The 16,816-nt window shown below is 36.3% G+C and overlaps 1 protein-coding gene across 3 annotated transcripts in view; it reads left to right on the top strand.

Moving 5' to 3' along the window:
• The window catches only part of NEDD4 (NEDD4 E3 ubiquitin protein ligase), a 135,991-nt gene that overhangs the window by 33,429 nt on the left and 85,746 nt on the right, over window positions 1-16,816 (top strand). For 2 of the 3 annotated variants that reach the window (XM_027569567.2, XM_027569562.2), the window contains exon 4: window positions 84-122. In XM_027569567.2, the coding sequence (XP_027425368.1) occupies window positions 84-122 (39 nt within the window). Of the gene's footprint in view, window positions 1-83; window positions 123-497; window positions 533-16,816 lie in introns of all 3 variants that reach the window. The other variant, XM_027569564.2, reaches the window with a different exon arrangement.

Raw genomic sequence — 16,816 nt, 5'->3', positions numbered from 1 at the left:
AAAAATTTTTAAATATACTTTGTTTTATTTTTGTATGACAAAATATTTAAAAAATTAGTTATATTATGTTTATTGTCTTTTAGACTTTGAATCCAAAATGGAATGAAGAAATATTATTCAGAGTAAGTATGTATTTTATTTCAGTAAAACAGCAAAAAGTTTTTCTCAATAGGTTTGAATGATAAGTTACCATTTATAACATTCTAAAATGTATCTTATTAAAATTTGTCTAGATTTTTAAAAATTTAAAAAGAGTTAAATCTAGGTATCCCTTTGATGACATGGTCTTGGAACCATTTACCTAAAAAAAAAAAAATATATATATATATATATATATATATATATGTAAGGCAACAAAGAGGTAAAAGACAATTATAAACCTGGAATTATCTTATTCTACTTTAATTCTGATTTAGAGACTGTATGGTAGGCTTATTTCAATTTAGCAGATTTTGGTGTTTTCCCCTAAAGATCATGCAATATTTGTGTCTCCCCAGTCATTTATTGAATAGACTGATCTGGACAAGAGATGGTGAGGACAAGAGATCTACCACTAAGTAGATGCATTTCTCCTTGTACACCCTTCATTCACATTCCTGCCTTCCCCTTCACCCTTCCTCCTTCTGCCATAAGAACAAACTCCAAATCAGCAGTTATTTCAGACTCCTCAGGAGGGCTCTCAAGTTGACAATGTCTCTTTGTACCAATTTGTCAGAGTCATTGCTGATGCCAGAATCAACACCCTCCCAGCAGTGACAGAGATGCAAACAGTAATCTTCCCTTCTCTGCTGGATCATTCCCGTTTGTACATTCCATCCTTTAAATGTCCTGCCTTGACCTCATCTTCCCCTTTAGCTTTGAACTTATTTCTCTGTTTACCTGAATAATCAACGTTCTTAAAGAGTTGCCTTCCCCCATCATATCTGCTTCTCTAAAGCATTCCTTAACCCACTCTAATCTAACTTACACCTGCATCATTGGAATACACCTGCTCTTACTAAGGTCACCACTGACCTCTGTGTTGCTGCATTCATCTAATCTCATCCTCCTTACATGCTCAGCAATGGTTGATGTAGCTGACCATGCCTGAAGCACCCCCTCTCTGGAGGCTTGTATGGTGCCACACCGGACTTCAGTCAGGAAAATAGAAACCTCTCTTCTGTATCCCACATTTGAAGATTTTTTTATTTGCTTTGTTTTGTTTTAATAAAGTGAATTGGAAGGGAAGACATTGCTGAAGCAAATCTGAGAAACTGTTACTGAAGATCCAGCCAACAGCACCAAATAGAGTGCTTCTGGTTTTTCTTATGTAGAGGAGATCTCCCTTACCCTGTTTAGTATGGCATGAAAACAGCATTTTAAATCAGTTTGGAAATTTTGGATTCTTGAGGAAATGGTATTGAGTCAACTGGATAGTCATATGGGGAAAAATTAAGCTAAATTTCTGGCTTACCTTCACCAGAATAAATTCCCAATTTGGTAACCTCTGTTTTTGATTGCTTCTTGGCACAAGTATTGCTTAGGAGAGAATTTTAAAATTCCCAAGTGGTTGAGTGTTTTACTTATTTACACTTTTATTATGATTTTACTTATTTTATTGTGTTTTTCTTAGAAATATATGTGTTTTCAATGTATTGAAATTTTTTTGTACCTCTTACTCTTTTTTTTTTTCTAATATCATTGGCTTGCACGTGTCAACTAATATTTAGCTGTAATAGGGATGGATGTTTATTTGTCTTGTTTCCAATTTTAATGGGAATTAATCTAGCTTTCCTCCATTAAACATAGCCTTTTATTTTTTTTATCACATTAAAGAGGTATTCAGCTATTGTTATTTTTTTCAAGAATTAAAAAAATTTGACTCTTCCAGTTTTAGCCATGATGTAATAATAGGGCATTGAACTTAACCTGATGCTATAAACAACTGTACAGGTATTAAGGATGTTAGCAGGATCCAAAGTCTCACAACATAATATTCAAAGTGAGTCTAAAATTATTTTACATACAACAAACCACAAAAATATGACCAATTCTCAAAAGAAGACAACAAGTGCCAATAGCAAGATGATGCAGACATTGGAATTTAGTAGAACAACTACCAAATTAGAACAGCTATTATAACCATTATATTTATGCTCCATGATATAGAGGTAAACACTCTTGAAATGAATGGGGAGATATTCTCAGCAGAGAATAAAAACTGCAAAAAAGAATGAAATAGAAATATTAGTAAGAATATAATCCCTGAAATTTTAAAACTCACCAAATGAGCTCAATAGCAAAGTGAAGATAACAGTTAATAGCATTAGTGAACTTGGAGGTAAGCAGTAGAGATGATCTAATCTGAAGAACAGAAAATGAAGATTGAAAAAAAAAATTAGTAGGGCCTGAGGGACCTGTGGACAATATTAAAAGAGCTTAATATCTGGGTCATTGAAATCTCAGAAGAAGAAAAAGACATTGGTGGAAAAAAAATGCTTGAAGAGATAATGGCCAACAATTTCCAAACTTGGTGAAAGAAATGCCTTTACAGATTAAAGAAATTCAGCAAAACACAGAGTATGTGCAAAGAAAATCATGCTCAGACACATCAGAGTCAAATTGCTGGAACCAAAGATAATGAAGAAATTTTGAAGACAGCCTGGAAAAATGGTAGAGGAATAATGATTTAAGTAGCTAAAGGTTTCTCTTCAGACGCTATGATGAAACAACATAATTAAGATAGCAAAGGAAGAAAGAACAGTCAACTCAGAATTCTATATCTAACAAAAATATCCTTCAGGAATAATAGTGTACTAAAGGTATTCTAAGCTGAGGAAAAATAAGAGAATTTATTGCCAGTAGATGTACTCTAAAAGAAATTATTTAGGCTGAAGGTAAATGATACCAGAGGTAAATTTAACTTCAGAAATGAAGAAAAAGCAACAAAGAGTAAATATCGGTTATTATAATATTTTATTTTCCCCTCTTGAGTAACTTAAAATATTAATGGCTGTTGAAAGCAAAAATTATAACACTGGTGAGATTTATGTAGGTATAATATGTATTACAACCATAACATAGGAGAGGGAGGATAAAGCAACCTTTTTGGTTTTAGGGCTTCTATGTATTACTTAAAGTGGCTTGATATTCACTTTAAGTAGTCTGCAAAAAGTTAACTATGTGTATTGTAATCCCTAGTGCAACCACTAAAAAATAATAGATATAGCCAAAAAGACAACAACAAATAAAAAACAGCAAATTCATCAAGAACTTACAGACATTAAATGAAGAGTAAGGGATGCTGTGAACAACTCTGTGTCCATAAATTCATTAACTTAGATGAAATCAACCAATTCCTTTTAAAAGATATGTATACTTTAAGAAGATAAAAAGTGCCTGAAGAGTTCTATAGCTCTTAGGGAAACTGCATTTGAAAATAGTTAAAAACCTTCCAATAAAGAAATCTTCAGGCCCAGGTGGTTTCATTGCTGAATTCTGTCACACATTTAAGGAATAAATAATTCTAATTCTACATAATGTCTTGCCGAAGATAGAGGAGGGAACATGTCCCAGTTCATTCATGAGGCCAGCATTACCGATGCCAAAACCAGACAAATATTTTTTAAGAAAATAAAACTTTAGCCATTTTGGGGTGAATTTACTAAATTGGGTCCCTTCCATTCTGGAAGGGCCAGTAATTTGTTCTCAGATTACTTCTGGGTATGGGTTTGCCTTTCCAGTCTGCAGAACCTCAACCAGCACAACTGTCTGGGGGCTCACAGATGGATGTTTTATAGAGATAGAAATCCACACAACATTCCAACCTTCCAGGGGACCCAATTCATAGTGCAAGAGGTGCAGGAATGAACTCATGAGCATGGGATCCATTGGTTGCATCACCTGCTACATCATCCAGAAGCAGGAGCCTCACAGGACACTGGAATGGCCTACTGAAGACACAGCTGAAGCACCAACATGGAGGCAATAGTCTGCAAAGATGGGGTGCCAATTTATTCACTAAACCAGAGACTTCAACATGAAGCTGTGTTTGCAACAGAAAGTATACATGGGACCCAGAACAAAGGAGTAGAAGTAGGAGTGGCCCTACCTGTCATCATTTCCAAAGACACACTGGAAGACTATATGCTTCCCAACCCTGGAACTCTGGGCTTTACTGAGGTAGAGGTCTGAGTTCCCAAAGGGAGCACACTCGACCGGGGGACATAGTGAATCCCATCAAACCCCAGTCTTCAGCTAATGCCAGGGCACTCTGGACTCCTTGTGTTCGGGAACCAGCAGGCGACTGGAGCTATTACTTGGTTGAGCTTGAATGTATAGTCCTTCTCCAAAGTCTGTCTGGATTCTGCAGGGACTAGACTGGAGAATTAAAGGAACCTATTATAGGAGCCACCCTCATATCCTTTAGAGCTTTAGTGGTGGTACTAATCTTTGACATTTCCACCAGGTTGCAAGATTTTTGTTTGTTTTTTTAAACAGCTTTATTGAAATACAATTCACATAACATACAATTCACCCCCTCAAAGTGTACCATTCAGTGGTTTTTAATATATTCACAGCATTGTGCAAACATCAGCAAAATCAGCTTTTAGAACATTTTCATTAGCCTGAAAAAAAAAAAAAACCCATACTCACTAGCTGTCATTCTCCATTTTTCCCCAACACCTGCCCCTCTTCCCAGACAACCACCAATCTACTTTCTATGTCTTAGATTTGCCTATTTTCTCCATTTCATATAAATGGTTTCATACAGTATGTGGACTTTTGTGTCTGCTTTCTTTCACTAGGCATAATGTTTCCAGCGTTCAACCATGTTATAGCATGTATCAATACTTCACTTATTTTTATTTCCAAATAATATTCCATTGTATGGATAACCACATTTTATATATCCATGCATCAGTTGACGGACATCAGGGTTGTTTCTGCTTTTTAACTATCACGAATAATGTGTGGACATATATTTTCATTTGGAAGTATATACCTAGGAGTCGGATTGCTGGGTCATGTGAGGAATTGCCAAACTGTTTTCCAAAGTGGCTGTACCACTTTATATTCTCACCAGCAGTATGTGAGTTTTGATTTCTCCACATCCTTGACAACACTTGTTATTATCTGTCTCTTTATTACAGCCCTCCTAGTGGGTGTGAAATGGTATCTCATTATGGTTTTGATTTGCATTTCTCTGATAGCTAATGATGTTGAACGTTTTTTCACGAGTTTATTGGCCATTTGTATATCTTCTTTGCAGAAATGTCTGTTTAGATTCTTTGCCCATTTTGTAATTGGATTATTTGTGTTTTTGTTATTGAGTTTTCATGGTTCTTAGTATTTCTAGATACAAATCCGTGTCAAACACATGATTTGCAAAAATTTTCTCCCATTCCATGGATTGTGTGTTTTGATTTTATTGGTGGTATACTTTGAAGCACAAAAATTTTTAATTTTGAGGATGTTCAGTTTATTTTTTCTTTTATTGCTTGTGCTTTTGTTGTCATATATAATCAAAGTTGTTTTAGATTTATTACCGTGACCAGAGGGAGCACAGTTTCAGAGGCTTCCACTTGGCTTTCTCACTTTGATAGCTCTTATCCCACAAGCCATGGATTCAACATGGTGGTGGTGGTGAGGGGATCCAAGTTCCAGTATGTCAATTCCAATTTTACACTTGAAAACCAGGGAAATGACTACTAAGTGGATCCACAGAACAAGTGGACTCACTACAAGCTGAATTTTAGCCAGGGCATTTCCCCAGGATACCACTGGAGAAGTCTTTATGAATTGAGCCACCATGTTATGCCAGGGACTATATGTGTCCCACATTCTGCTCAGGATGAGGAGCTCCCTGACAGCAGGTAAGTGTGGACTGGTCCTAAAAACCCCGCCACTCATACCATCTGGTTGGTTTAGGTCTTCTAAGAGACACTCAAATGGGATTAGATACACAAGAGGTTTACTGGGCAAGCACCTGTGAAGGTTAAAGTGGGAGGACACACAGATGGGAAGAGCCGTCTCATCATGATGCAGGCCTAACACTTGTGCAGGGAGAGGGGAAAGATTGGGTAGGAAGAGCCTCACGTTGCAGCACAGTTCTGAGAAAGTCTTATCCAAGCTGATGAAGAGTTTCCCAGGAAAGATTGTCTGTTAGAGAAGTCCTGTGTTGGGCATGAATGGCCAAGCTCTAGATCACTGCTATGCCCAGGAGAACACAATGGGTAGATTCAAAGATGCATGGTCAGCCAGAGGCTGTCAATCAGCTATGCAGGTTCTCTTGAAAGAGATCTCAGTAGCCCAACTCTGGCCATTACAACTGTGATACTTAAGGGTGCATACTATAATCCTCACAGCAGCCACAAAAAAATTAAAATGGAAAATTATAGGTAAAAATCCAATAAAGGAAAGAAAATGGAATACCAAGAAATACTTGATTAATAATTTTTAAAAAAGATAAAAGGGAATAAAGATAAATAGAATAGAAATAGAAAGATGATGGTCATAAAGCCAACCATCTAAATAAGTACCCCCAAAAAGCAAGATTCAAGCATATGCTCTTAATAGTAGACACACACAGGTCAAGTATAAAACTACAGAAAGAGATACACCATTCAAACACTAGGCCAAAAAAAAAAAAAAGCCCCAAACAAACAAACAAAAACCCTGGTAAGGCTGTATTAACATTAGATAAGTAGACTTTAGGATGAAAAGTATTATTAGAGATAAAGAAGGCCATTTCGTGAACATAAAAGGGCTTAGTCATCGGGAAGACACACCTGATAAAAGAGCTTCAAAATTATAAAGCAAAAGTGACAGATGTAGGGAAATAAATTCAGAATAGTTGAAGATTTTATCACTCCCCTCTCAGTAGTAATAAATAGACAAAAAATGTCAGTAAATACATAAAAGATCTGAACAACACTATCAGCCCATTTGGCATGTATAGAAGACTACACCTAATACCTGAAAAATATACATTCTTTTTATATGCCTATGGAACATTCACCCAGATGGACCATATATTGGGCCATAAATCGAGTCTGAATACATTTAAAAGGCTTGAGATTCAACATGTTCTCTGAAAATAGAATTCAGTAATACAAATATACCTGGGAAATCCACAAATATTTGGAAATTAAGCAACATTTTTTTTAAGATTCTATTTAACAGAGCACAAGCAGAGGGAGCAGCAGGCAGAGGCAGAGGGAGAGGGAGAAGCAGGGAGCCCGATGCGATGTGGAACTTCATCCCAAGTTTGACCTGAGCCGAAGGCAGACACTTAACTGAACCACTCAGGCACCCCAAGCAACATATTTTAAGTAAGCCATGGATCAAAAAGGAAATCATAAGGAAAATTACAAGACATTTTAACTGATTATTAAAGTAACATTATCGAAATATGAGATAAGCTAATTTGGTGCTTGGAGACAAATTTACACCTTTAAGTGCCTATATACAAAAGAAAAAAGACTTAAAATCAGTGATCTAAGTTTCTTAGAAAAAAAAGTAGAGGGAAAGAAATAATAGAAATCAATGAAATAGAAAATGTATAAGAAGTCAAGAAAATAAATGAAACCAAAGTGGTTCTTTGAAAAGATTAATAAAATTGATATGCTGTAGCTAGCCCAAATAAGAGAGAAAATTCAAATGACCACTACCAAGAATGAAAGACACGTGGGTGGCTCAGTTAGTTGAGTACTGACTCTTGGTTTCAGCTCAGGTCATGATCTTGGGGTAGTAAGATCGAGCCCCACCTCAGGCTCTGAGTTCAGCTGGGAGTCTGCTTGAGATTGTCTCTCTCCCTCTCACTCTCCCTCTGCCCCTTCCCCCACTCTCTCTATCTCTAAAATAAATCTTAAAAAAAAAAAAAGAATGAAAGGTACATCCCACAGACAATAATAATAATAATGTAATATGGACAACTTTATGGCAACAATTTTAACAGCTAAAATGGACAGATTCTTTAAAAGCCAAAAATAAATCAAAGCTGTTAGAGGAAATTAAATTGTAATTAAAATTCAGAATTTTTTAAATTTAAAATTAGAATTAAAAATATTATTTTTGATCTTGATTTCCTTCTAGAAAAGATGCTTGAAAATTAGTACTACTTTTGAATTAGAGGTGTTAACACAAAAATAAGAAGGCCATTTGTAAATGATAGAGCAACTTAGGGTCTTTTACTGTCTTTTACTCATTGTTTCTTTTACCACAATTTCACTATTCCCAAATATTCTAGCCAGCGTTGCTTTACTCTGGGATCATAGGCTGCACATTTATTTCCATCAGAACTTTGCAAATTTATTGCAACAACTACATAAATCTGTGCTTAGATCAATGCTAATTCATCACAGCTAGAATAGAACTGAAAACACATGGTGATTGAGTATTTTCTGTATAAAGGACATTATTATGTGTGGTCCCCTATTTTCCTCTTTGTCATTTATATCATTATACATAGCATAAAATATTTTCAATTGAATGTATTCACATAAAAAATTTATAGAGATAATATATTACAGTCAAAACTTGGTTATTGGGCATTTAACCAAATGGAAATTGTGGTCAGAAGTCGAAGGGAGCCTTTGTATCTTTGAGAAAACATGAAGTTCAAAGAAAGTTTTTGCAGAGAACTGTTATTGGTAGATTAACAAACAGGAAAGACTCTAAATTGAAGTAGATGCTTCATAGCAAATTATAGTAAAATCTGTACTGACAGTTGCTCAGATGAGACTAATGGAGGCAAGTTATGGGAGGGAAGATGGACTACTGTGTATGAGCACAGTGCCTGGGCATCTGGAAAGACAGCTCACTCCATTCCTCATATTCCCATGGTTTGTATCCTTAGTAGTCATACTCAGCATATTATACAGTGGACCCTTGAACAACACAGGTTTGAACTGCATGGGTCCACTTATATGCGGAATTTTTTTTTATAAACATGGTACAGTACTATAAATATATTTCTCTTCCTTATGATTTTCTTAACATTTTCTTTCAGCTTATTTTAAGAATACAGTATTTAATATATATAACATACACAATAAACAATAAGCACATTTGCTATCTTGATTTATGTTTATGTTATCCGTAAGGCTTCTGGTCAACAGTAGGCTATCAGCAATTAAGTTTTGGGGGAGTCAAAAGTTATGCGCAGATTTTCAACTGCACCCCTAACCCCCATGTTTGAACAACAGGGCCAGCTGCATTTACATAATGTGTATATGTTCACGCATATGTTCTGTAGGGAAATGCGGATCTCAAAATGTGGGAACACAGGGTCCTTTCTGTTGTGCATACTACACCATTCTAGGTGAACTCTGTGTCTGTTTGAGGAGCCCCTTTCTGAGCATATTACTTGTTTGTCAGAGTGTCCTTTTCAAAGTAGTAAAATTTTCTTTTTTTCTACCTGCCTAGTAGAGACCCTGGTTCTGGAAATTCTGACAAATAAAACAATTATAAATATTTCATATATAATTATATTTTTATGTATACACATATATAATATGTATTATATATATTTTTAAGAGAAATGAAAATCAGCTGTAATTTAATTACCATAAAACCATCACTGTGCAATCTTCTGGTATTGTTTCCTATGTGTTTTTATCCATAAATTTATAGTCTTCCACCTCTACAAACACATAAAAAATTGGTGTGATAGTTTTCTATATTTGTTTCCAGGCACTTTCTGATGTTTGCTAATGAGATGGCCACAGTCCCTCAACAAAGCTCACTGTCCCTTATGGACCCCTATGAATGTGTCAAAATAAATGCCAGTGTACTGAGCATTATGAAAGGGAAACACCAGATGCTAGGGAATGACTATCAGGGAGATATTAGGCATTTAGGGTATAATGTCAGGGAGATCATAGGGAATTTAGCCCCTCTAAGGAAGTATACCATTTAAGATGCTTTTGGGTTCAAGTAAAAGACTTGAAGTAACAACTAATATTGGCTTAGGACAATAAGGATATTTATTATCTCTAATCATAAGAATCAGATAGGGGAATGAGTGTGACCACAGCAGCTGAACAGTCAGTCATGTGTGACCCAGCCTTTCTGGGATTCTCTTGGCGCTCTGTCCAGGTTACAGGATGCTTGCAGCAGTTCCAAAAGTCATAGCCTCACGCAATGATGTCCATAGGTAGAAAACGGAGAGTTCTCCCCCACGTGTCTCTTTTGAAAAGGGAAGCACCCTTTTCAAAAGTTCTCCCAGGAGACTTTGATTCTTATCTCTTGGGCTAGAATTGTGTCATGTACGTATTTCTAACCCAGTTTTTGGTAAGGAGAATGGAATTATGAGGCTTAGAAGAATCAGAATTCAGTCCCTGGGGGTGGGGAGTGGCCATCTATCCCTGACACACATTGTCATCCACTATTTGAATAAAATCAGAATTCTGTTAGCTAGGAAGAAGTAGGGGACACCCCATTAAAAAAGCACTAAGTAAATTATGGTACAGCCATACAATGAAATCCTCATTAGATATTTGAAAAGAAACAGATATATATGTATTAATAGAGAATTAGTTTCAGAATATACTGATGAAGGAGCAAAGGCACAGAACATTGTGTGTATGATGCACCTATTTGTGTAAAAACAGAAACAAAAAAATGCTCTCTCATATGCTGGTATTTGCATAAAATACTTCTGGAACGACCTAAGGAACTGCAGTATTTTCTCGGAGGATGAGACAAGGATGAGAGAGAGATTTATAATTCACTATGTATCTTTTTTACTGTTCGGATTTTCCTCCCATGACTATGTATCTATAATTTGTTTTTATGTTTGTTGATGAAAATAACTATATAGAGAAAGCAGACATAAAACATGTAAATAAAAATGCTAAGATACTTTCTATTTATATAATGCTTTATTCTTGTAAAATTACCTTTCTGGGGTACCTGGATGGCTCAGTCAGTTAAGCGTCTGACTCTTGATTTCAGCCCTAGTAATAATCTCAGGGTTGTGAGATCGAGCCCTGTGTCTGGCTCCGTGCTGCGCATTGGAGCCTGCTTAGGATTCTTTCTCTCCCTCTCCCTCTGCCCTCCCACCCCCACTCACGCTCTCTCTCTAAAAAAAATAAATAAAAAATAAAGATACCGTTAACTTTTACACAGCCATTTGACTTTTACACAGTTTTATTTTAAAATGTACTTACAACACATGTCCACACAAAAACTTGTACATGAATGTTCATAGAACCATTAATCATTGTCAAAAAGTAGAAACAACCCAAATGTCTATCAACAGATGAATGGATACAAAAAATGGTGTATATACATACAATGGGTTATTTTTCAGCTCTAAGAAGAAATGAAGTGCTGATACAAGCTTACAACTCGGGTGAACTGCAAAAAAGTAGCAAGAAGCCAATTACAAAAGACCACATATACGATTACATTAAATGTCTAAAATAGATGAATCTATAGAGACAAAAAGCAGATTGGAGGTTGCCTGAGACTGGTGAGGTTGAGGGGGAATTAGGAGTGACTGCTAAAGGTCATGAGGTTTCTTTTTGAGGTGATGAAAATGTTCTAAAATCGTGACAGTAGTTGCATGCTCTGTGAAAATACTAAAAACCATTAAATTGTACACTTTCAATGGGTCAATCATATGGTATGTGAAATATATCTCAATAAAGCTACTTTCTGAAATGTACCTGCATTGTTTTTTCCCTGCATCCACCAGCAGAATTTCTAGGAACATTACTTCACATTCTTTACGGACACTATAGAATAAATGGACACTTACCAATACCTTTGTTCTTCATTGAACATTTGGTTACTCCTCTGGCAAATTTTTTTTACTCTACTATTTTATGCATTTATAGACTTACATTCTTATTTTTTTCCAAAAAATCTATCACCAGCATTTTAGTTTATGTTTCTTTGCTTTCACCTTTCCTGTAAATATGACCCTATAAACTCTTTTTTTGTGAGCATAGCTTTACTCCTATTTTTAATAAATATTTAAGAATTATCTCATGAAAAAATTCACACATAGTTTAAAACTGAGATAGTATAAAGGAGCTTATAATGGAAAGTGACAGACTCTAGTGCTCTACTTCTCTCTTCCTATTCCTGCTTCCCAGGAGAAACCACTTTTTAACTGTTTCTGTTTGTTATTCTGGCCATTATTCCCATGTTGCTGAATAAGCCCACACACCCATGTCCCAAACTGACTTCAAGCTATGACAGATGAATAAATAGCCAACTTATGTTTGGCCAATAGTTTGGCCATTCATGGGATTCTAGGTTGAAAATAATTTTTCCTCAGAAGCTTGAAGGCATGGCTTCATGATAACATTGTTGAGCATCGTGCTGCTGTTGAGAAGTCTGTTTCTCGTTCTTTTGGGTTTGATTCTTTTCTCTTTCTCTGAAATGTTTCATAATTGTCCTAGTGTTTTATTTTTTATTTTTTTAAATATTTTTTATTTGACCAGGGAGAGAGGCGGAGAGAGGGAGAGAGCAAGCACAAGCAGGGGGAGCAGCAGGCTCCCCGCTGAGCAAGGAGCCCGATGTGGGGCTCGATCCCAGGACTCTGGGTTCATGACCCCAGCTGAAGGCAGCCGCCTAACTGACTGAGCCATCCAGGCGCCCTTCTAGTGTTTTAAAATTTCACAGTGAAATGCCTTTGTGTATAGTTTTAAATTCATTGTGTTGGGCCTTTGGTGAGCATTTCAATTTAAAGACTATTGCTTCCCTTCAGCTCTGAAAATTTGTGTAAGTAATTCCTTTAATAATTTTCTTCCCTCCGTATTATCATTTGAGGATTCCAACTGGTTGGATGCAGAGTCACATAGACTTTCTCAGTCAGAATTCCTCATGTGAACCAGAGAAAATACAGAAAATGGTTTGAGTGACTGTTTTCTTTACACCTTTCAAGGATGGTCTTATTCAGTACCGTGCTTAGATACAGAGAGAAATTAATGGATAACATACAGTGAATGTCTCAGGAAAGGAGTCAGCCAACTTTTTAAAAAAAAATTTTAAAGTTGTATTTATTTGAGAGAAAGAGAGAGAGCACGAGCAGGGGGAGGGGGAGAAGGAGAAGCAGACTCCCCACAGAACAGGGAGCCCGATGTGGGGGCTCTGAGCTGAAGGACCCTGAGATCATGACCTGAGCTGAAGGCAAACACTTAACCGACTGAGACACCCAGGCGCCCCTAGCAAACTTTTTTTAGAAAAGAGACAGATAGTAAATACTTGGGGTTTTGGGGCCTGAAGGGAAAAATCGAGGCTATTATGTAGCTACTTATATATCCATTTAAAATGTAACCATTTTATATTTTTTAAAAATTCATATCTCATGGGCTGTTTAAACAAAAAAGAAACAGGTAGCTGGCTAGATTTGGCCTACAGCCATAGTTTTCTCAACTTCTACTTTAGGGCATTAGGGTCCAATTCTTTCACTGAATTCTGAGGATTCAGAAAAACCCTCTTTTTTAATTTTTCTCTCATACTTTCCTCAACTTAGCTTTTTGTTCTATATTTTGAGAGATTTTTGCAAATTTACCTTAAGTTGCTTATATTTGAATTCAATAGTCATTTTTACTTCCAACGCCTCTTTGTTCTCCAGTGGTTCCCTTTTTATACTATCCTGTTTTTGCTTTATGGATTCAGAACTTTCCCCAGTATCTCTACTTACAATTATTTTAAGTGTTTTCTTTTGTTTCCTAAATCATTTGTTTTTCCTTTAAAGACAGTTTTGCTCTTTGTACATCTATGATCTCTGGTATTCTAATCATACTTAATAGTGATACAGTAGAAAAATCACCTATTCCATACATACAAGGCATAAACATTCAACAATTATATGTTACATTTTTAGAGTCCATTTAAGTTTTATGTGTTGAAACTGGTGGTTGCATTTTTTGTAAAACCTCTAGCTGAAATCAGATGCAAAGAGAAACTCTCTGATGATGTATGTGTATGTCTGTGTGTGGACCATTCAGAGGTAAAGTGCTATATGAATATTCTCTCATTGGGGTGATTGCATTGTTTTGAGTTTTCATCTTCTGCTCTGCTTACTGCTTTCATCCCTACTTCATCTATCCAGTGGGGAGTTGTTGAAATTACCCACTTGCTAATGGCCCTCTTATTATCTTTGCTGTAATGGTTTTACACCTCTTACAAACTCCTTTACTATTACTTAAATGGGCTCTCAGGAGGGAGAGGATAAATATTCGTGTTCAGGCTACCATTTTGAATTAGTATTCTCACCACACATGTTCAATTGTATTGTTACATTTATTGTGTGCCTCTCATATATAGAAAACAACATAATAAGTCTCTTATGGTGTTTGTAATTCAGTAGGGAAATATCACATATTCCCTATTAATTTTGATAAAAGGAAGATTGTAGTCAGTGTTGTAATAAGCTAAAGACAGAGTAGTAGAAGTGACTGGGGAGGGAAGGCTTTAAGGAAAAGTTGACATCTGAACTAAGGCTTGAACATAAAGCAGAGAAGGTGTTTCAAGTGGAGAGACCTTAGCATGTACTGAAGGATAGGTCAGAAGCGCAGTTAAGTGTGAGTCATCCTCTTATGTGATTAGAACGAGTGTATATGTATATTGGGGTTGGCAAGGGAACGGTTGTGAGAGATGAGGCTGGAAAGGCAACTGGACTCAGATCATGAGGGATCATTCCATGCCCCATCATTTGGATTTCATTCTTTAGGCCATTGAGAACAACTTTTGAGTAGGGCAGTAAAGATGGCCTAAACAGTCCTTTAGGTAAGTCAATCCAGTTATAGTAGGAAAGATAAATTTAAAAGATATGATAGTTGGGGTAGCAAATCCTTTTGGGAAGCTATTAATTAAATGCTAAACCAGGGCAGCAAAGGCCTGATTAGATCAGATATTATACCTATTTTCTTAGCAATATTTGTCAGACTTCTACAGTGTGTCAGGTACTTCGACAGACACTGAGACTTTTGATTTTTTTCCTCAAAATATTTTTCATGGCCTTTCTCCCCCCCCCCCCCATTCTCACTGGGACAATCTCAGGCAAAGCTTTCATACACACTTCATGCTTGAGTCCCTAGAGCCATAGTCCCTATGGACTCCAGGGTTTCTCTCCAGCCCCATTTATTTTGTGTATCACTGACAAAATAATATTGACATATGACCTACATCATGTCGTTTTTCCTTTAAAAGCTTCATTTTCTTCCCTACCAATCAAGTCATAACTCCTCTTCTGGATTTCAGTACTCTCAGCCTGGCTCTAGTCTCACTAATCAAAATTTTTTGCCACTTTCTAATACAAAAATGTTATCAGTGTGATCTCCTTAGAGCATGCTCATTCTGCCCCCATGTCTTTCCTCATGTGATCTCCTTGCTGTGAAATGCTCTCTATATTTTCTTATTCAAAGTCTTCCCATCGTTAAGTTTCAGCTGAAGGTTCATCTCCTCCCCAAATTCCTCTGTATCTTCTTGGAAAAGATTATTGTCTTACACTACTTTTCTATTTCCATGGTGTCTCACCCTTGATTGGGGCTTCCATCCCCATTGTTGCTCCATGGTCACAATGTGCCTTTAAGAGAGCCAGCTGTCCTAACCAAGGCAGGAAGAGAAAATGCAAGGGGGCAGAAGGGACATCTCCCCCAGCTAAGTCACCCCTACTGAAAGAGCTCTCCCAGAAGCCCATCCAAGTGACTGCCAGTAGGTTGGCCTCTTTGGTTGTCCCTGGATGTAAGGGAACCATTTTTAGATAGACAGATTCAGAGTGTCAATGTTGAACAAGTCCAGAAGGCACTATTTATAGAGAAAACAATACATAAAATAGAATGGAGCATTCAATATTTTGATCTAGTTGATGATGACACAGTATATGTATATAAAAACTCATCAGGCTGTGGCCAAAAGACACATGAAAAGATGCTCAACATCACTCATCATCAGAGAAATATAAATCAAAACTACAATGAGAGATCATCTCATACCTGTCAGAATGGCTAAAGTAAAAAACACAAGAAACAGCAGGGTTGGCGAGGATGTGGAAAAAAAGGAACCTTTGTGTACTCTTGGTCGGAATGCAAACTGGTGCAACCTCTGTGGAAAACAGTATGGAGGTTCCTCAAAGTAAAAATATAATTACCTGTATGGTGGTTAACATAACAATAAAAAGATTTAAAGCAAAAAAAAATAGAATTACCATATGATCCAGCAATTTCACTACTGGGTATTTACCCAAAGAATATGAAAACACTAGTTATAAAAGATATATGCTCCCCTGTTTACTACTGCAGCATTATTTACAATAGCCAAAATATGGAAGCGACCCAACTGTCCATCAATAGATGAATAGATAAAGAAGATTGGTATACACACACACACACACAAGAATATTACTCCACTATAAAAAAAAATAAAAGCTTGCCATTTGCAACAACATGGATGGAATTAGAGGGTATAATGCTAAGTGAAATAAATGAATGAGAGAAAGACAAATACCATATGATTTCACGCATGTGTGGAATTTAAGAAACAAGTGAACAAAGAAAAAAAGGAACAAACAGAAAAACAGAACTTTAAATAAAGAAAACAAACTGATGCTTATGAGAGGGGAGGTGGGTGGGGGGATGGGTGAAACAGGTGATGGGGATTAAGGAGTGCACTTGTCATGATGAGCACAGGGTGATATATGGAAATGTTGAATGACTATATTGTACACCTAAAACTAATATAACATTCTATCTTAATTATAGTGGAATTAAAATTAAAAAAAATAAAATACATGAAAAATGAGCTAAATATTAAGAAAATGCTAAGAAAAATAGAAACACAATTTAAAAAATTAGTAAGGATAAAGAGAATCCAA

The sequence above is a fragment of the Zalophus californianus genome, chromosome 6, assembly GCF_009762305.2.
Source record: "Zalophus californianus isolate mZalCal1 chromosome 6, mZalCal1.pri.v2, whole genome shotgun sequence".
Lineage (NCBI taxonomy): Eukaryota > Metazoa > Chordata > Mammalia > Carnivora > Otariidae > Zalophus > Zalophus californianus.
This window is presented reverse-complemented; position numbering and strand designations above follow the sequence as displayed.